Below are 21907 nucleotides of genomic sequence, written 5' to 3' on the forward strand. Positions count from 1 at the left end.
TCTGATTTCCTCTGCAACTGCTCTGTGCTCTGCAAAGCCGGGCAGCCTAAGAGAAACTGGGGCTCCTGATTAGGGAATTTCCCCAGCGGGATCTGAGGTCCCCGGAATGGTGATTAAAAAATCAATTGTGCTTGTGGCCGTTTTCCGAGGAGCAGCGCCCACCGGGAACGATTGCTGTTGGGCCAGGCGCAATGAGAATGGCGTGGTGAGAAGCGGGGCAGTAGCGGGGGCAGGAAAGCTTAGTGCAGAGATGCTCACTCCACCCGGCGGCAGGGAAACAGGACACTGGGCGGAGTGCTTGAGAAAGCAGTTCTGGGAATACCGAAGGGGCTGGGGGTTGTCAAGCTGCCTCGGAAAGGAGAAAACCAAAAAATGAAAGAGCTCTGCGGGCTCTCTGCTCTTAAGAGTGAGCTCTCCCTGGAAATGTCCATTATACAAAATGCCCTTTTCATGTGCACAGAGCAGTGTTCCGACGGAACCGAACTCCTGCCAAGTCCGAGATAACAGTCATGGGTTTCGGCAGTAAGAGAACAGTCAGGAATACAACTAAAAGCCAGGAGTGTGCGGCCTCTCCGCATCACACTCGCTGGCAGGATAAAAATGATCTATCACAGCGGTCACACAGGCCGACTGCTTGATGCTGATGGGGCCCAGATTCAAAAGGTCACCAGCCCGCAGGTGCTGGAGCCATCGGGCATCTTCTTTGCCCACGGCGGGGCCCACGGGGGTGTGACTGTCCCCACCTCCCTCTCTTTGCATGGTGATGGTGTCTGGACTCGCCACTCGAGGTAGGTTGAGATAGACAGTATCTTCAGACATCAAGTGGTGGTCGTGTGCAGCCAGGGTCGGGGTGAGAGTGTGGGTGGGCGAGCCGCCCTGCACCCCTAGATGTAGGCCTCTTTGCTGGCGGAGCCGCTGGCCTGGGGCTGCTCTGGACCATTCTCGGGGCGGACAATGTCTTCGCTGGGCTGGATCATGACCTGGATGCGCTGTGGACAGCGGGAGGATTCAGGTGGGGATGGAAGGGGGCTGGCCTCTCGTTGGCCCACCCTCTTCTCAAGTCTCCCCTGTTTGTTCTGCCTGCGAGGTGCTCCCAGGTGCCAGCCCCCTCCTGCACACCTTCCAAAGCTCCCCTGGGCCACGCCCACTCCCTCGCACTTGGGTCACTGCAGTCACTGCCCCCAGCCCTCCACTTCCACTCTTGCCCCTCATCCCCTTCATTCTATTCTCAACACCCCAGCCAGAGGGGTTATGTGAAAACAGAAGTCAGATCACATTCCTCTGGTCCTCAGGACCCCACAAGGGCTCCCATTTCACCAAAGTCCTGCAAGGCCCCCCAGGACCTGGCGCCCATCACCGCAGACCTCAGCGTTCTCCCCTCACCCCCTTGCTCACTACACGGCAGCCACGCTGGCCTCCTCACTGCTCCTCACAAGCACCAAGCAAGCACCTGTCCCAGGGCCTTTGCACTTGCCGTACGCTCACCCAGGGACATCCATTTCAGACAGTGACGCAGCTCGGTCTCTATCTCCTTAGGTCTTGGCTCAGCGTTATCTCCTCAGTGAGGCCTTGCCCAGCACCCCCTGCACCCTCTTTCTCCATATTCCTCATCCTCATCAAATGTGACTTTATTTTGTTAATTGCTGATCTTCCTCTCTCAGAATGTAAGGCCCATGAGGGTGGGATTTTGCTCATGGCTGTGTCCGCAGCACTGACAACAGTGTCTGGCACATAGCAGGTGTTCAATGCATGTTTGCTGAAGGGGTGCAACCACACCCCCCCTGCCATCCTGCCCCATCAGCGCACTGTCCTCAGGCGAGTCTTCCCTTTCCCACCGCTGGGCCTTTGCACAGGCTGTGCTCCCTTCCACAAATGCACCCCTTCTGCCTCTCTGCCACTCTAAGACCTGACTACCTTTTGAGACACAGCAGCGAATCATGGTAAACAAAAGTGTCGGACCTGGAGTTGGAAGAAAGGGCTGTAAGGCCCCAGCTCTGCTAATACCTGACTGCAAGGGATGCGGAAGCAGCTTCCCCACCCGGCGCCTCATGTGCTCTTTCTGTGAAGGGAGGAGGCTAGCCCAGCAACTCCGGAGGCTGCGCACAACACACCACCCCTATGATGCAGACCTTACAGGCCCTCCTTCTCGCTCTGAGCGTGTCTGGCAGGGACATCTTGGTGGGGAATAAGGCTGAGAGGCACAGACCTAGGTCCTCCCAGCTGTGGCCTTCCACCTCCTCAGGGAAATCTCCCCAGGCTACACTTACTTCATCAATGTCTCTGCACCTGGACCTCCAGCACTGCCTTGTTTCACTCAAGAATTCAATATAATTTAACAAAGAGCTGACGTGGACCTCACATGTGCCAGTGGGTCCCTGCTGGGGACAGCGTGCCTTACATGAGGTCTAGAGTTAAGCTCTTAACACATCTGATCCCACCCTCACCTGCTCTGAAACCTCAATGGCTCCCCATTTGCCACTGGATAAACTCAGGGTAAAGTCCAAAGTTCTTGTCCTGATTTTCAAAGCCCTTCATGATCTGGTCCAACCTTCTTACATTCCCAGCCTCATGTCTTATCACCTCCCTGCACCCCTCCCCACTCTATCCTCCAGCCTCACTGATCAGTTTATACCCCTGGGACTTTGCACACACTACCCATCCCCTTCCAGGAACATTCTCTCTGCTTCTACTTTTATTATTATTATTATTTTTAATTGAAGTAGAGTTGATTTTATGTTAGTTTCATGTGTACAGCACAGTGATTCGGTTATATATATATATATATGTGTGTGTGTGTGTGTGTGTGTGTATATATATATATATATATATATATATACACACACACACACACACACACACATCCTTTTTCAAATTCTTCTCCCTTATAGGTTATTACAAAATATTGAGTATAGTTCCCTGTGCTATAGTATGTCCTTGTTGTTTATCTATTTTATATATAGTAGTGTGTATATGTTAATCTCAACCTCCTAATTTATCTCCCTTTGGTAACCATAAGTTTGTTTTCTATGTCTGTAAGTCTATTTCTGTTTTGTAAATAACTTCATTTGTATCTTTTTTTTTCCCCCTGCTTCTACTTTTAAGTCTGCTAGTCCTTAGTCCTCTTCTTTGCTGTCCCCTCTTTAGGAAGCCTTCTCTAATCCTCCGAAATGCAGGAGGATATCTCCCTGGTTCACCCCAATCGTGACCTCTGACACTCTACCTTCACTGGCTATCAACTTGTCTGTCTCCCCAAATAGACTGTGCTCCACGAGCGTAGGCGTGGTGCCCAACAGAGTGGGGAAGGGGCCCAGCGACAAGGAGGGTGGAGAAGGGACTTACCTGCTTCAGGGAGCCCTTTAAGGTGAGGAACATGTAGGCCATGTACCCCGGGATGAGGACCATGGAAGACAGGGCCATGAGCCAGCCCACACCCTGGCCCCACTTGGGAAAAACGTAGCTTCCCATGGTGAGAGGGGTCATCTGCACAGCACTGAAAATGAACACACCCTGGGGAGGGACAGGAGAGAGGAGGGGGGCAGGCAGTCACCCAGACTGGACTGCCCAGGCCCCTCCCTAGACCCTGCAGCTGATAGGTCCACTGCCTTCCCCCCCTGCCCTGGGGCTGACCCTCACAAGGGCCCAGCATCTTGGGAATCCTGCACCCAAGGCCACAGCTAGGACGTAAGGTGCCTTTGTGTATAACAGAAGAAGCCACTGTTTCCGGGAGGACCATCAGAAAAAGGTGCCTTCTCTGTGGCAGCCAATAGAAAAGGGCATCCCTTCTGGGAGAGCCAATATGAAGAAGGTGCCCTCTCTGGAAGGACCAATAGCAAAAGGTAGCTTCTCCGGGAGGACCAATAGAAAAAGGCATCCCGTCCTCCAGGTTAACCAGTTTGTCAAGCAGAACAAGGGTGGGAGGTCGGCCCCAGTTGGCCATTGGCTGAGTGTCCCTGTGCAGGACACAACATATGCAGTGGCCCAGCCCCACTGCAAGGACCTGGGCAGCCCCTCCCAGGCCTGCTCATGCTTCGGTTTCCCCTTGCAAGAGGGAATGAGGGATGCTGAGGATAAGAGGCCTCCCCGTGTGACTGGTTTGGCTTCAGAATCAGGTTTGAGCGCAGCACCAGCCCACTGGGTGATGCCGGCTGGTGAGCCCCGGTACCGACAGCAGTAAAGTGGGGCAATAACGCCTATTGTGCTGATGTTTGAGGACGCTGCGGCGTGTCTGGTACCATGCAGGGCCCAGAGTAGACGCTCAGCACAAATGAGAGAATAGTATTCCTAGGGAACAGAGGTCTGTGGGCCTCTTCCACCTGCCTCTGGCTCCAGAAGTGTCCCTCTGGGCCTGAGTCACCCCAGGGCCCGGTCTGGCCCTGCCCTTACCGCTACAATGATGGGGGTGAAGAAGGACCAGCAGAGCTTCCACCAGATGCAGGGCCTGGAGCCAACCATCTCTTGGATGTTGTCATAGAATCGGTTGACACCTGTGACAATTGGAGAAAGAGCAGGAGGGATGAGCGGGCCGTGGGGACCGCAGGCTCAAGGCCCCGACCTGTTGTTTTCTCACAGTGTGACCACGGGCAAGTCACCTAACATCTCTGAGCCTCAGTTTCCTCATCTGTAAGATGCGGCTAATGCTGTGGGGTGGGGGTGGGGGTCCTTATTAGCTAAGTATTCAATAACCAAATCCCCCAGCAAACGGGTTGTATGGGAAAGCAAGTCACCTGAATGTGAAAACATCCACCAACAAAAGGATGTACTTACAAAAAGCATCCCGGTCACTCTCAGTGTCCCTCCCACCCAACATCTCTCCCAGCCATTCCTTCAAAGCTTTGCTGGGCAGGGGCGGTTTTCCCTGCTGATCTGATGCATAAGCAACTGGTGATAGATTGCAAATTGCAAAGAAGAACTGCCAATCTTGCAAAAAAAACCCAAAAAACGAACCACTGCAGATGTCCTGAAGTTCATGAGAGTGACACTGGGCACTGGACACTGCTCAGATTATTAGCAAAGTCACTGACAGTGAGGACCTGACAGCGCTAGACCAGTTAGAAAGCAAGAAGAAAATCATGAGGAAGGGTGAGGTGGCAGGACTACAAACAACATACACAGAACACCAAGGACCCAGAGGGACCCTGGAGAACACTTCTTCCAAAAACATCATCTTGCTGTGACAACCAAAGTGCCCGGAAGGACAGCCTTTTCACTATTACGCAGTTGGGTCTGGAAACTTAGTCCACAAAATCAACAAATAAAAATCATCATGTCCTACGTTCTAAGATAGTGCATACTTTTAATTATGGTCTAGCTTTTAAAAAATATTTAACTTTAGAACTTTTTTATAGTTTCAGTTTCCTTTCTCTAGATAAAATCTCAAACAAGTCTTTTATGGCAAAATTTATGAAGAAGTGTTGACTCCCATTTTAAATGAGTTTATTTAACTCTTCTTCTTATGGTATCTTCTAAACATGGGACGTCCTGTGCTAATTTCATCGAACTGCAATGAGGACCAAATAAATTAATGTATGGAGAGGGCCTGGTGTTCAAGTCGTATTTGCTGAATGACTGAAGAAAGGAATGAATGAATAAATGAACAAATGAACGAGGGAGGGAGGGAGGAGGGGTTGATGCTTACCATAAAACCAGGAAATGGAGACACATTCAAAGAACACGAGGAACAGCAGGCTCATGCCACTGGCAGAGTAGTAATCAAAGAGTTTGAAGACATAAATGCCCCCCTGCGAAAGCAAAAGAGGTGAGAGAGGGTCCACTTCCCCTGGGGACCAGTGCATTCAGTTCAAGGTCAACACAGGCTGTGTAGGATGGGATTAGACTACACTGCAGCAAGAAGGCTTGAGGGTAGATTAGAGGAAGCACAGAGGTCTTTGCGACCCTGCAAGGATGTGGGCATGGACTCTGGGGACTGGGAAGAAAATGCCCAGGTGGCGGAGGGAAATGTCCCATTTCTGGGAGGGCTGGAGGGCAGAAAGAGGAGCTGGTCATCTGAGCCATCTGTTCACAATGTTAAACCAGTCATGTCTCTCTCTAGAAGCTCTTCCATAGCTTAAATAAGATTGTAATGTAATATATAAAATGTAAAGAGATATAAAGTAAAGTAAAATAAAATAAAATCCAAATGCCCGCCCTGGAAGGTCCTGCATGATCTGGTTCTGCATCCACTACCTACTCCCCCACTCCCTCTGTCGCTACCACGCTGGCCTTCTTTCTGTCCCTCAGCTTGCCAAGCCCATTCCCACCCCAGGGCCTTTGCATCTGCTGTGCTTTCCTCCCCTAGCTAGATCTTCCCCTGGCTGGCTCTTCCTCGCCATGTGAGTTTCAGCTGAAATGTCACTTCCTCAGAGGGACTGCCCTGACTACTCTGTCCAAGGCACCGTCCTACCCACCCCTGCTATTCATTCTCTGTCCCACTATCCTCTGTTCTTCATGGCATTTAATGATCTAATTCGCATGTCGGTCTTGTCCACCAAAATGATAGGTGGGATGGGACAAGGCTGGGGCACAGAGGGCCTGGGAGTGGCCCCGGGAAGGCAGCAGCAGAGGTGTGCCACGTGCTGACGCGCTCACCTGGGTGATGTTAGACAGACCGATCAGGTAGGAGACGATGCAGACGGCGGCGATGAAGAGCTCCCTGCGGTTGCGGAGCAGCCTGGGGTACTCATCCACCAGGGCAGTGATGAAGCCTTCCACGGTACAGAACTGCGGGGGGCGGAGGTCAGCCACCCCAGGCAGCCCCAGCCCCACCCACCCAAAGCCTCACCCTGTGGGGATGGCAGGGCCAGGGGAACCCTGGGTTCCAGGCCTGACTCTCCCTCTGCCTCCCTCTGTGACCGCAGGGAATCCCTTCCCCCTGGGCATCAGTTTCCCCATCTGGAAAATGGGGAAGGTAGCTGAGCTGAATCCTGAAGTCTCATGTGGTAGAACATCCTAAGGGTTTGAAACCCTTGGCCAGCTTCTAGGGGGCCTAAGACAATGGGCTCCTCTTCCTGCTTGGTCCTGGACCAGTGAGGCTGGGTGGGGTCTCCTCAAGGTGCCAGGGAGGGCATCCTCACCTGGCTGTCAATGCCCAGCATAAGCAGCATGGAGAAGAAGAGGATGGCCCAGAGGGGAGAGATGGGCAGCTGTGTCACCGCCTCCGGATACGCCAGGAACGCCAGCCCAGGGCCTGTGGCAGGAAGCCAGAAGAGGAAGAAATACAAGGCGCTGAGCACCGGCGGCATCCCCAGCGCACCCACTTCCTAAGCTTCATTTCATCTCATCTTCAGAGAAAACGTTTCGGTGAGTGTTATCAGCCTCCTTTTCCAGACAAGGAAACAGTTGCGGGGAGGGGCTGAGGAAGGGGGAGGCAGGGGGCTACAGAGGTGGGTTCAGAGGCAAGAGGACCAGTGAGATAAGAGGAGGGACTGCGGTGACCTGGCCAGCGGTGGGGACTGGGGACAGCGCAGGTGCAGACAGGGGGCCGGATGGAGAGATACTCAGGAGGCAGAGTGGGCAGGCCCTGGTTTTGGTTGGTTTGCGAGGGAAGGTGAGGGAAGACAAAGGAAGGGTCCAGGATGATGCTGGGGGCCTGGCCTGGGCAGTAGACACTGGAACCCTTTGCTACGATGGGAGAACAGGGTAGGAGAAGGCTTGAGGAGTTTGGGACACTGTGAGTGTCTGGGGGTGGGTATTCAGGAGATCAGGGAAAACCGTGGAAGAAAGAAAGAGACGGTAACCTCTCTGGGGTCTGGCTCTGGAAAGGGGGTTGGCTGGGAAGTTCCAGAGAAATGAGATGCTGCGCTGCCCATGCAGCGGAGAGCAAGCCCTTGGAGGGGAATGTTCCTTCCCACACGACACGCCCAGATCCCCACGACAGAGAAAGGACAGGTCACATTGCCTCCCTGAGCCTCTGCTGAGCACATAGTGGGTCCCCCGCATTTGAGCAGGGAAGGGGGTGTGCCTGGGCTGTCCTTGGACCCTGTGGCATGGATGACTGTGTGGAGAGCAGAGTGGGCACAGCCCACTCAGTGAGAACCTTTTTGGAACTGGGACAAAAGCACCGATGTGGGTGCTTTCAGTCACAATGGTGAAGGTGTCTGGGTTGGACCAAAGTTGATATCCCAGGGGACAAGAGTAGGTCTGCTCCCCTCAGATGTCCGGGATCTGCTGGAGGTGCCAGTATGGCCTGGCTTTGCAACCAGCCAGGTCTGGGGTCAACTCCAGTCCTACCACCTTTGAGCTCTGTTAATTTGGGTAGGTGACCTTGGTGAGTCTCGGTTTCCTCACCTATGAGATGAGGATAACAAGAGCACTGACCCCATAGTGTTGGGAAGATTCAGGGACACTGTCCATGTAAATGCTCAGGGCACTGCTGGCAGGTAGGGACACTCAACGCCAGCGAGCCACGGTGGTGATGACGGTGACAGCGATGAAGATCGCAAAGTCCGCGGGGTTAGCCCCTCCCCCCAGCCCTCCCCAGTGCGGTGCTGACCTGAGGCCGCCACATCAGCAATGGACCTCTTGGTGACATGGGCCATGAAGCCCACGATGGAGAAGATAACAAATCCTGCGAACATGCTGGTGCAGGAATTGATGCAGCAGACGATGATGGAGTCCCTGCAGAGAGGGGGGGGTGGGGTCAGGAAGTGTGGGGCTGCCGGGAAGGTGAGCTACTGGGCTGTGGTTATCAAGGGGCCAGGCGGAGGAGGGTACCTGTGAGCCGAGCTACTGGTGTGCCCACCCCGCCCCCCCCGGAAGGGGCGGAACCGGAAGGAGTGGCCAGAAGGTTTTGGCTCAGAGATGGGTGGAGTTGACAGGCCAAGGGAGGGGCGTGGTCTCGGAGGGGCGTGGCCGCGGGGAAGCACCTGTAGACGTTGTTGTGGAAAGAGTTGTAGCTGCCGAGAGCGATCAGGGATCCCAGGCCCAGCCCATAGGAGAAAAAGATCTGGGTAGCCGCATCCAGCCACACCTATAGGCAGAATGATTTAAAAAAAAAAAAGTCAAAGTCATAATCGTAGCCTGGAACGCCCCAGGGCCTTTTACACGTGCTAACCAGCTCTACCAGGCAGCAACCCCAGTTCACATAAGCGGGTCCGAGAGGTGCAATAACTTATCCTAAAGGTGGTAAACGATGGCTCAGGACTCAGATGTGCTCTTAACCCAGCGGGGGGCGCTCCAGGACCAGGTCGGGAGGTCGCTCACCTCAGAGTCCGACAGCTTGCGGAAGTTGGGCGTGATGTAGAAGAGGATGCCCTCCTTGGCCCCGGGGAGCGTCACTCCGCGGAAGAACAGGATGATCAGCATGATGTAGGGATACGTGGCAGAGAAGTAGACCACCTGGGAGGAAAGGGGGCGAAGGGTTACGCCCCTTCCAGCGCACCCATGCTTTCCTTAACCACTTTACCTACATCCCTACCTGTTGTGGCTCTGGGCTTGGTTCCAATTCATCTTCCTCCAGGAAGCCTTCCTGGATTCCTAACCTGCTCCTCTTGGCCACTTTTCAAGCTGCTCCTTGGTGCCTGAATCAACCAGCTCAGCACCCATTTTTTCCCCTTTCCCTACCCTTCCTATTTTTTATTTTTATTTAAAGTATTCAAATAATATATGTGGTGACAAGAAAATTTTTAAATTACATATGAATACACACACAAATTAGAGTTCTTTTCAACAGCCCGTAGAATACAAGTTACATGAGGGACAGGGCTTGTCGTGTTCACTTCTCTGTTTTCCCAGTGCCTAGAACAGTCCATGGTATATAGTAGACACTCAGTAACTGCCTGACAAATACATAAGTGCATGGATGTTAATATTTTAATATTCTCTTTTGAGACTTTCCTTTGCATATATGATTACATTTTCTTACATATGAGGCGCAAAGTATATACTTGCCTTTTCATTTAACATGTTTAAAGTTAAAAAACACAGTACATACAGCTTTGTTTCTTGTTTCGTTTACTGAATGTTGTTTTACTGTCTCATAACACTGTGATTTTAATTATACAAAACAGTCCCTCAGGAGGTCCCACCACCCTTTTAAAAATTTCCCCTACTGTTATCCGTTCAGGTTATTTCCAATTTTATGTAAGACTCAATACTACTACACTGGACACCCTGTAGATAAAACTTTGTCTACAAAATTATTATACTATTCTCTAGAAAAATTCTTAGAAGTGGAATTACTGAGTAAAAAGGAATAAACTTCTCAAGGCTTTTTATCCACATTGCCTAATTACCTCCCAGAAACTGAACTTCGTCCAGTACTACAGACTGTGCCTTTCCCCCAAAGGGGCCAGCACTGAGGATAATCACCTTACAAATTATTTTAAATTGATAATCAAGAGACTGACGTCACTGTCTGAAATGGCATTTCTTTGCTCACCAGCGTGAAAGAGCAATTTTCAAGTTCAATAACCTCTGTACCTCCAAGTCTGATGTGCCCCTACTTCCCGGTCAGCATGAATTGTTCTCTGGGTTAGTCTCATCTCCCTGACGACTCTGAGACGCTTCAGGCTTAGGAAAGGCAGCCACGATCCAGCAGAAAAACCACTGTACTTGGAATTAGGAAAAGGGGATTTAAAACCATCTGTGTCACCTACAAGCTGTGTGACACTGGGTCAATTTCTTATCTTCTCTGAACCTAGCTTTTTCTTGTCTGGGTACAATCAACCTTTTTGCTCAGAAAGGTTGGGTGTATGAGGACATACAACATGCTTAATCCATGTCATCTATGTCTTGCTCGTCACTGGGTCTTTGGCATGGAGCCAGGTATACAGTAGGAGCTCAGTAAATGCTCATTGATAGACTGATTGACTCATTCAAAAGATGCAGTGAGAGGGGCTCTACTCTCTGTCCCCAAGAAGTAGTCAGTCTCCTAAGGTAGCAGGAACTTTAGGTACCACCCACAAATAATTATAATAGACATCATGTACTGAGTGCCGACTGTGTGCTAGGCATACGCTCTACATTCTATACAGACTGATTATCTCACTTAGTCTTTGAGACAACCCTGTAAGGCACTATTATTGTGACCATTTAGCAGATGAGGAAACTGAGGCTCAGAAAAGTGAAGTGACTTGCCCAAGTGCACACAGCTAGGGCCCAGGGGACTGACATTCAATTTCAGCTCTGTCTCCTCCAAAGCCCTTGGGCCCTACATTCTTCTGCTACCTGAAGTTGGGCTGGGAGACACCTGTGCCCTCCTCCTGCTCACCTAGCCTAGGGACAAAGCAGAGATGTTTGACAGTGGCCTTGGTTCTGAGAACCCGGTGGGTCCAAAGGTCCCACCTGACTGCAACTGGGCAGCTTTTCATTAGCTGGGTCCGTGCCCAAGTGTGTAATTCACTAAGGTTCTGTTTTGCTCGATTCAGCTTTTTGGGCAGTCTGGACCTCCCTGTCTGAGCCTGATGCAGTTCAGTTCAGTTCCTTTCTTTCCCTGACTTGCTCTAAGACCTCAGACAATACCCTTGCCCTCTGAGTTTCCTTCCGGTCCAGGCCAGTGAGAGACTTGGCCATCTTCTGTCCCCAGACTCCTGGGGTGGGGCTTGAAAACACAAAGAGGTGGGGGTGAGGCCAGTCCCCACCTCACCCCTGACCTGATTGGCAATTTAATCCCCAGGTGTCCCCAGGCTGGACATCCCAGCTAGGCACGGCTCTGCCTTTGCCAAAAACAAAAACAATAACAACTCCTCTTGCTAGCTTCTGATTTCTTTACAAAATCAGCAGCTCATTTGATTCACATAACAAACCAATGGATAAGCAGTTATTGGTCCCCTTTTACAGAAGAGGAAACTGAGTTTCAGAGAGGCAAAGTGATTTGTTCCAGGTCACACAGCCACATAAATGGCCAAGATGGGCCAGAACTGTTTGAACACAGGGCCTGAGTATTTAACCATTAACCAATCCATCTCTATTACCTCCTCAAAGGCCAGGATGTAACTGTGCTCACCTCTGGATCACCTGCACCTAGAACAAAGCTTGGAACAGAGTAGATCTCAGGGATGGTTTGTCAAATGGTCCAGGAGCCACATTTGCCCTCCGCTTTGCGATGGCTCTGCCCGGCCCAGGGGAATCTCGATCTCAAGGGACTCACCATGAGCCTGGCACTGCACTAAGAGCATGACTTGCAGTATTTCCTTTAATCCTTAAAACTGCCCAGAAGGTAGGTAATGATATTATTCTTATTTTACAGGAAAGGAAACCGAGGTACAGAGCGATGAAGGCACCTGCTTAAGTCAAAGTTGGATGGGGTTCCTGGGAGCTATCGACTCCCCACCCAGAGCAGAGATCCCTCTGTACACCCATCCCCCTTGGGTCCCCACTGTGCACACCTCTTACCTTTCCAGTCCAGCCAACACCCTTCCAGATACAGAAATACACAAGGATCCAGGCGATGGCCAGGGTGATGGCCAGAGGCCAGCGGATTTGACCTGGCTTATCCAGCCCGTCTGTCATCTGATGCATGTTGCGCCTGGTGGAACATCGGAGGGAGGACAAAGTTACGTGGGGCTGGCGGGGGCTGGGGTGATCCGGGGGTGCCCAGGGCGCAATGGGGCTGATAGCTGTGATCACTGGGCTCCAGGAGCTGGGCGGGGACCATGGGCCCGTTACACTAATCGGGAGAAAGTGCTGTTTGCTCAAGGGACTTAGTTCTGCCAGTGACTTAGTTCTGCCACCATGGCTGCTCACCTGGATGTCTGCAGCGGCCTCCCAGCAGGACCACCCCCCTTCACTTCTGCTCTGTCCCCACTCCAGCCCCTTCTAATGTCTGATCATGTCACTTTCCTGCTTAAAATCTTGCAGTGAATAGCTCGCTGTTGTTCTCACTGGCCCTCAGTGATACACCACCGCCCCTGGGGACGGCCCCGCACTCACTCCCAGAACTCCACCACGGCGCTGGTCATGGTGGTGGTGTTGACGATGCTGTAGTTGGAGAAGCAGCGGTCTGTGTTCCAGGGGTTGTCACACTGTTTCCACGGCAGTGTCTGCAAAGACACAGCGGCACAGATGAACCACATAAGCCCCCAAGAGCTGGCGACAGTGGCCCCAGCACATCTCGTGCATCCTCACGGTCCTCTGAGCCTCCTCACAGCCATTACCTCAACCTCCCATTCCCAACAGCTCCAGATGCAGGTCATGTTGTCATCCCCATTTTAGAGATCAGAGAGGGACAGCAACTTGCTCAAGATCACACAGCTACGTGTCAGGGCTGAAAGTTGAACCTCAGCCTTTTCACTCTGAAAACCAGCTCTCCGAGCTGTACCATAAGGTCTCCTGTGTCCACCCTGGGGCCACTTCCCAGCTACGTGACCTTGGGTAAGTAACCGTGCCCACCTGAGCCCGTGCACAATGAAGTTAACAGTGAACACTTACAGTGCTTGTTCTTTGCTGGGTATGGTTCTAAGCACTTTACACCTATTACTCCGTAGTCCTCACACAACCGTATGAGGTGAGGTGAGTTTTACCTTAAGCCCCATTTTATAAATGAGGGCACTGTGGCTCAGAGAGGTTAGGTCTCTTTCCTGAAGCAGCACAGTTGGTACAGACTAGGGTCAGGATTTGAACCCAGGCTGTCTGGGTCCATATAATATGGGCGAATGGTGCTATGACGAGGACACAAGGGCTGCTGAAGACAAACCGCGCCCACCACCCGGAGGAATGGCCCTGTCGGCAGAACGGTGGTCCCAGTGGAGGGAGGGTGGGGTGTGGGTCTGGCTCCTTCTGGGGGGCAGGTGGTCCAAGGGGTCACTCACTGTGGTGAAGGAATTGTACAGGTAGTAGATGGCCCAAGAGATGATGACGATGTAGTAGATGTTCAGCCAGAAGGACAGCACAGCAGCGGCAAGGCCCACACCTGGGACCAGACACACCATCAGGACCTTCATTTCATACAGTAATAATCATAACCATCCCAGCTCCTGTCATTGTTGCCATTTTCCAGGACATCTACAGTGTCATTGGACCTTGGAGAGAAGCAGGGACTTGGCTAAGGTCACACACACATGGCAAGTGAGGGAGCCAGGACTTGCGTCTGGGGCCCAGCACAGGCTGGCTGCAGGGCGGACTGGGGCCTTAGCTTGCCAGGCAAGCACGACCCTGCATGCGTCCACCCGAGTGTCCATCAGGCACTGAGCAAGAAAGCAGAGAGAGTCACGCCCAGCCCCTGCTGGGGAAATGCGCTCACAGGGCAGGGCAGGCTGATGTGCGTGCGGGGCCTCTGGACTGGGTCCTCCTCTGACCGGCATTGCCATGGGTCACCTGGCCCCTGAAAGGGCTCCCCGCTGCTCAGACGTGACCCAACAGCTCCCTCTGTCCAGGGCCCGGAGCTGTGGGCAGGAGCACGACCACGATCCACAGCTCCACTCTGCACACTCACCCTTGAACATGGGGGCCAGCTTCCACACCCCCAGGCCCCCGATGGACGTGTACTGGCCCAGGGAGCACTCCAGCAGGAAGAGCGGGACCCCCGCAAAGATGAGCGTCAGGAAGTAGGGGATCAGGAAGGCCCCTGCGGGGTCGAGAAGAGAGATGCTCGTGGCCTTGAGCTTTGAGAAACCCGGTCGGTCAGAGAGAGCATCACAGCGGGGCGTTCTGGGGTCCCTGCCACGATTTCATTATATTCTGCCTTCAAAGCAGCACCCAAAGCCAAAGTGAGGACCGAGGACGTCCTTCGCTCAAGACCCATGCCCTGCACTTTGCAGAATGAAGACAGGAGCTTTTTGGCATCATTAACAGAAGACTACTGCCCTTTGGGAATCCTTTGGAAAAGGACAAGAAGCAGGAAGTGGGGCCTGGCACTCCCATTGGAGTCTTTAGGGGACCCATTTCCCCAAGGTCACCCCAGAAAATGCCTAAGCAGGACACTCTCCGTGTGTGTGTGTCGGGTGTGTGTGTGTGTGTGTGTGTCGGGGGTGTGTGTGTCGGGTGTGTGTGTGTGTGTGTGTGTGTGTGTGTGTAGACCCAGCAGGAGGTCACCAGGCCAGCACCTACCGCCACCGTTTTTCCCGCAGAGATATGGAAACCTCCAGACGTTGCCCAGCCCGATGGCGTAGCCCACGCAGGACATGAGGAAGTCGAAGCGGCCCTTCCATGTGTCCCGGTCTGGAAGGTCTGCCGCCTTTTTCTGCACCTTGACCACCAGTGTTTTGGGCTTGTCATTGGCCACGGGGACCTCGCTGACCTCTGTGGAGATCTGCCCATCGGCCACCTTGCTACCATTGGTCGCCATGTCTCGGAGTTTGGACGCAGGGGTCCTGGCAGACGGACGTGCGATGTCAGCCCTGGTCCACGTGGACAGCAGTTTTGCGGCTCAAGGTCACCCTAGGAGAACAGAGGGATAGGGTGACAGGCAACGAAGGTGTTAAGATCCTGGAGTCGCCCCAAAATAAAAAAATAACCCACAAACCAAGGGACGAAGAGGGCTCTCCCTCTTTTTCCTGCCAGCTCCTGCCCCAGGAGAAAGGAAGATGCCTTTTGCTTCCAAGGTCATCATGTGAGAATGTGGTCTCGACGTCTCCTGGGCTAGCATCAACGTTGGCCATCTGTGTCACATGCCCTCCGTTATGTGTCCATGTCAGAGAGTAGCCCCAGGCAACCAAAATTCCAAACAGAAATATTATGTGCACTTCATCTTTGCCTTCCGGGATGCAGTTGGGAGATTTTCTATTCCCTGAGGCCATAATAGCCAAAGCAGGGTAAGCAATGTAGGATTTTCCTGTGAGGCCGAACAGGGAGGTGTCCTGGCCGCAGGGGTAGGTGAAGGCGGGATGTGAGCACAGACTCTGATCGTGATCAAAGTCCTCTTTGCCACTTTGGAGCTGTGTGACTTTGAGTAAGCTTCTTAACCTCTCTGGGCCTCACTCTCCCTACCTTTTAATTTGAGGATGATCGTAGTGGACCCCTTATCGGGCTGTTGTTCTTCACTTAGTGAGCACCCAGTGGCTGCAAACAGTGAGGACCTGCTACTAATTCACCAGCAGTCCCCAAGCCTGGCTGTGTTTCCAAGTCATTTAGGAAGCTCTACAAACACACAGGTCCCCAGGTCCCTCCCTAGATGTGCCACATCAGAATCTCTAGGAGACAGCCCCGGATCTATACTTTTTTTTTTTTTTTTTACATCTTTATTGGAGTATAATTGCTTTACAATGGTGTGTTAGTTTCTGCTTTATAACAAAGTGAATCAGTTATACATATACATATGTTCCCATATCTTTTCCCTCTTGCGTCTCCTTCCCTCCCACCCTCCCTATCCCACCCCTCTAGGTGGTCACAAAGCACGGAGCTGATCTCCCTGTGCTATGCGGCTGCTTCCCACTAGCTATCTATTTTATGTTTGGTAGTGTATATATGTCCATGACACTCTTTCACTTTGTCACAGCTTACCCTTCCCCCTCCCCATATCCTCAAGTCCATTCTCTAGTAGGTCTGTGTCTTTATTCCTGTCTTTCCCCTAGGTTCTTCATGACATTTTTTTTTCTTAAATTCCATATATATGTGTTAGCATACAGTATTTGTCTTTCTTTCTGACTTACTTCACTCTGTATGACAGACTCTAGGTCCATCCACCTCATTACAAATAGCTCATATGTGCCACAAATAGAACTACCGTATGACCCAGCAATCCCACTACTGGGCATATACCCTGAGAAAACCATAATTCAAAAAGAGTCATGTACCAAAATGTTCATTGCAGCTCTATTTACAATAGCCAGGAGATGGAAACAACCTAAGTGTCCATCATCGGAAGAACGGATCTATACTTTTAACAAATCCTGATAAAGGAGATTCTTAGGCCGGGAGCCCAGCCCAGCCCTCAGGCAAGGAAGGACTACCAGCTTGGATGACCTCTCTGACCCTCGGTCTCCCCCAGATGTCCTACCTACATTCTGCACCCTTCTTACCTCTTTAGTTGCAGAGGCAGCATGGGGTAGAAGACAGCGTATGACACTGGATCAGACCTGTCCTGGATTCAAATCTCCAGTCCACCTTTTACCAGCAGAGTGACCCTAAGTACTACTCTTGATTTCTCTGGCCTCAGTTTTTCCACCTATAAAATGGGGGGAATCCTATCTGGCTTGTAGAATTATGGCCAAAATAAACTTTAAGGGCTGTGAAGGTGCTTTTCACCCAAATGGTTCAGAAAAGAACTCCATAGATGGTTGTTTTGATTTTGGTTGTTGATGTTACCTGATGGTTTTCTGTGCTGGGTCAGCTCCAGAGCAGCTCCCTCTGCAACCCCTGGGTGAGAGCCTGCAAAGCAGAGGACAGGAGGGACGTTGAACAGACAGACGGGCTGATGGCAGCCCTGGGCAGAGAGCAGCAGGGGTGCAGGAAGCCTGCCAGCATCTGAGCTGTAGATGGGCCCCATGGAGCCACCCAGCAGGGGTGACCACAGCATGTGCACACAGCAAGGTGCCAGTCCCCGGCACTGGGAACATGCAGGAGTGGGCTTGCTGCCCTCGGGACAGTAGTGGGGGTGGGCATGAGGGTGACGTGAGGAAGATGTTCCATAATTTTACCAGAAGGAAAAGAGAAATCAAAAGAGGGGCTGGGGCTTCCCTGGTGGCGCAGTGGGTGAGAGTCAGCCTGCCGATGCAGGGGACACGGGTTCGTGCCCCGGTCCAGGAAGATCCCACATGCTGCGGAGCGGCTGGGCCCGTGAGCCATGGCCGCTGAGCCTGCGCGTCTGGAGCCTGTGCTCCGCAACGGGAGAGGCCGCAACAGTGAGAGGCCCGCATACAGCAAAAAAAAAAAAAAGAGGCGCTGCAGCTCCGCAGGGCACCGTGGGGAGCCAATGAATGCAGCAGATATTTTTCTCCATCCTCCATCCAAACTTGCAGAAGTGTGGTCAAAGACCATGTACGAATATGGGAGAGAGTGAAGTAGGTTTCAAAACAGTTCATTTAGTGTGACCCCATTTTTGCCCCATCCCCCCAAAACTGTTCATTAAAAAAAAATCAAAAACCTAAAATACCAGAAGGATATACCCTAAGACATTCACAGTGAGTAGTTTCTAAGTGAGTTGTATTTTCTTCTTTGTGCTTTTCTGGATTTCTGTAATGTTCCACATTTTTTTAAAAAATTAAAATAACAGAATAAACTTATGGAACCCTCAGAGCAAACGGAGTATGTGACCACTGGTCAGTGGGCTCTCAGGTGTAGGAGCTGAGCTAAAGCAACGTGTGGCATGGGCCTGTCCCTGTCCCAGCGGCCCCTCCCCTCAGCTCTGCCCGACCTGGGGGCACCCTGTTTGCTGTGCACTCATCCCCCACCACATGCAGCCCCCGTTACCAAACTCCACTGTCTCTTCCTAGAGTTCACAGAGAACCAGACCACCTTTGGATAATCCAAACTTTACCGCCAACCCCACTTCTTGTTCTCAAGGATGGTCTCAGATGCCCATCTAGATCCTGGCCTGAGCAGGGGAACATCAGAGGGAACTCCAGACTCGGGTAGGGTGACTGCCTCCTAACATCCGGAATGGCAGGAGGCAGCTGATTCTATGTCCACCAGGGAATCCTGGGGACAGAGCAGCCTCAGGAAAGCGGGGAGAGGCTAGAGCAGAACCTCTTTTGGGGAGGAAGGGTCAACCATTAACTGTTAAGACAATGATGCCCTTAACTGTCTCCACGATTTAACCTTATGGGTACCAGCCTCCGTATTTGTTCAAAATGATCCAACCACTTTGCACCAGGGCTGGTCACCTGACCCTGGCAAGTCAATCGAGCCTCCTTCCCTGGGAATCTGGCACGGGGCCGAGAAAGCAGGCAGTCTCTCCAATGACTTGGGAACTCTGAGGCAGCCATCTTTTGCCCACCTTGTCCTCAGAGCAGCAGAGAGAGTTGGTGTGCTGAGGAGGGAGGAAATCAGAGGTCAGACGACAAAGAGAGGGTCTTCAAGGCATTCCACTCTGCGGTTCCAGGCTTTCTTAAGACTGGTTACGTTCCTGCTCTCGGAGTTTACAAAGCACCCCCATGGTTGTAAAACAAATTCCCCATTTTTGCAGGTTGGGTCCAGGGTTCCTGTTACAATCCTGAATCTCTGCACACACCCCTGTGTCCGGCAGGAACAGCAACTTCTGGCCTTCATTCTGGGTTTACTTGTTAATTCTCAGGGAGACTCAAATCAAACCAAACTCTAAAATCTACTGGGCTTTGGAGACTGGTGTGTGCACTGGGCCACAGGATCATCTGACACCATTCAGAGAGAGAGGCAGAAAGATGGCAGGGCATGTTGAGCCAGGTGGAATACGGTGTGTATATCCTTTGAGGGAACCATTCAAGGCTGAGGGAGGAGAGCTCCGGTTCAGGAAGTTTATTCCGTCGTCTTCTCCATGAGTATATTGAAGCCCTCCGGAGAGATCAAAGAGGGCGGCTGCTCCAAAGAAGTCACAACGAGGAAGACAGATGTGCAATTTCCAGAACTAGGGAAAGTATTCAGATTCAGCCAAATGTCTGTAACTTCCCTATGAAGAGCCACATAACCACATGTGGAGTTTTCCAGGATCAAGAATGTAAAGCCAGGAATTAATATAACTGATGCTTCTTTGAGGAATCAGACTGAGAAGGCCCTTCTTGCAAGGACCAGCCCAGGCCTAAAGCAGACAGAACTTCACTCCCTCTGACACTTATGTTGGGCGAGTTACGTCACCTTTTTGATCCTCATCTGTAAAATGGGGGGAAAGTAATGCTTCCCTCCAAGGGTTGTGGGAAGATTAAATGAGACATGCCTGTAAAGCATGGGAAAGAACACCCGGCTCACAGCGAGGGTGCAGGGAATTTCAGCTATTATCATCATTGTGGTTACTGCCATCTGTGTACGGATCGTGGCTCTTAATCTCGTGTTCTCAGCTTCCCAGAAGGCCACAGAGATGATGATGATGTAACAACCAGAACTGTAATAAGAATAGCAGCTAACATTTATTGAGGGCTTATTATTCAGGCCCTGGAGCGACTTGCAGCATTTTCAGAAGGCAGATATAAATCAATCTTTCAGTCGTCATGGGGAATACGAGCTAATAAAAATGTCAAGCCCTTTGCTTTGGGCTGTCTTTATACCAGCTCAGAGTGGTCTAGCTGATCACCTTGGGCCAGTCAGAAGCCAGCAGTGGTACCTTTGTGTGTTTGGTTAATAAGAAAAAGTATTATTCTGTAGTAAATAAAATCTGGTAAGAAAAGAAATTCCAAAACATCTCAGCGATGGGAGGAAAATGATAAAAGGCCCCCATTAGTGAAAAAGACTGGGACCCAGCGCTAACCCAGAGCGGCTCCAGGAAGCGGCCTCATTCACGCACTGCTCAGGGAACTTTAATTCCTGACCCAGCTGGTTCACCTGTCGCCCCCTCCCCCATGACGAACAGCACACAGAAAGCACAGGCACATGCACGTTCATGGCAAGGGAACCGTCTTTCTAGAAAATTAATGATCTCTGAAGCAGAAGCAACCTTTTCACCAGTGTTACTCTCTTTCCTGAAACTGGCACCTGTACTCTGCAGTGCTGGTGCCGCTCGGGGTCGGAGGACGGCTCTGCGGGTCGGTGGCAGGGAGGCCCCACCTCTCTTTCCTCTTCCTCCTTTATCTGCTGGCGGAGCTGGTGGAAGGAGAGGCCTCACCACCTCATGATTTGAAGCATGTTTCCAAGGACTTCTTCCAGAGTCTCCCCGTTCTTCCTCGTCAGGTGGCAATATTCTGCAGACCAAGAATCCAGTCGTTCACGTGTCACCATTCGCTGAACTCCAACAAAGCAACGTTCTAAATGGTACAGTTAATTTGAGACCACAAGCGACAAGTCCTCTGTATTCACTCACCTTCACACCTTCAACCACTCAACAAGCATTTACTGAGCTCATTCCAAGAGCTGAACTGGCGATGGGACAGTTGTTCCAAGCGTTTTGCATTCTGAACTACACACTGGTCACCAGAGTTTGAACCAGTGATCTAACAGGTGCCAGCAGAAAGATTCTATTTTGTAACTACATACTGAGAGCCTAATGTGTGCACAGAGCTGGGCTGGATGGTCAGGTGGCAAGGATTAATAAGACAAGGTTCCTGACCTTGACAAGGTCACAGCCTTTAAAGAGAAATAGCTCTGCTACAGTTATTCATAATACACTGTGATAAGTGCTACAAGACTGTATGAACCAGACAGGCCTAGAAGGAATGATTTAATTCAGCCAGAGAAGGCATTCCAGATGAAGGGACATTTGAGCTGGGTTTTGAAGGTTGCATAGGTGTTCATAGGCTCAAAAAGAGGGAAAGGGCATCCCAAGTAGAGGGAAACACATGAACAAAGGTAGGGAGGTTTGAAGCTAGGAAGTTTAGTTTGTGAAGGGACTCAAAAGCCAGGCTAGGGAACTTAGGGACCAACTGCAGGGATGGGACAGGGGTCACAATGTGATCAAGTTCATATTATAGAAGAAGACTCACTCAGGGAGGCTCTGGGGAGGATGGAGTTAGAGAAGGAGATTCGAGACAGGAAGACGCTAAAGATGTTCCCATGATGTCCCATCCTTCCTCAATGAGCACCATCGATAAAAATGGGGCCAAACCAAACAGGAAGAATATGTCTGCCAAATCCCTGAATGAGGAAATGCTTTGTAAGGAAAAGAAAACATGTGGAGTTTGGAAGCTCTAGATCAGGAGTGGCAAAATGGGTCAAAATTGGCCCTTGGGCTTGTTTTATTTGGCCTGAACAAAATTTTTTTTCAGTTTGAATTAGGAGCCAGAAATGTGATGCTCTAGGATACAGCATTTTAACGAGAGGGAACAGCAAGTGCAAAGGCCCTGAGGCAGGAATAAGTTTGGCATGTTTGAGAGATGGCATGGAGGCCAGGGTCGCGGGAGTCCCAGGACAGGAGGGGACAGATCTAGTTAGAGGCAGGCAGGGGCTAGACCATGCAAAGTCTCAGAGACCACGG

The 21907-nt window shown here is 51.4% G+C and overlaps 1 protein-coding gene across 1 annotated transcript; it reads right to left on the minus strand.

Annotated features, from left to right (window-relative positions):
• Window positions 1-884: 884 nt before the first annotated feature.
• SLC6A1 (solute carrier family 6 member 1) lies at window positions 885-15220 on the minus strand (the record flags this gene model as incomplete). The annotated part of the gene is made up of 14 exons (XM_079712149.1): window positions 885-989; window positions 3340-3507; window positions 4384-4484; window positions 5636-5738; window positions 6586-6717; window positions 7071-7183; window positions 8489-8613; window positions 8862-8965; window positions 9199-9333; window positions 12331-12463; window positions 12868-12977; window positions 13746-13846; window positions 14369-14500; window positions 14983-15220. 14 exons carry the CDS (start codon window positions 15218-15220, stop codon window positions 885-887), a joined length of 1800 nt encoding a protein of 599 aa, XP_079568275.1.
• Window positions 15221-21907: the final 6687 nt, after the last annotated feature.

Source organism: Hyperoodon ampullatus (genome assembly GCF_949752795.1).
Source record: "Hyperoodon ampullatus genome assembly, chromosome: 10".
NCBI lineage: Eukaryota > Metazoa > Chordata > Mammalia > Artiodactyla > Ziphiidae > Hyperoodon > Hyperoodon ampullatus.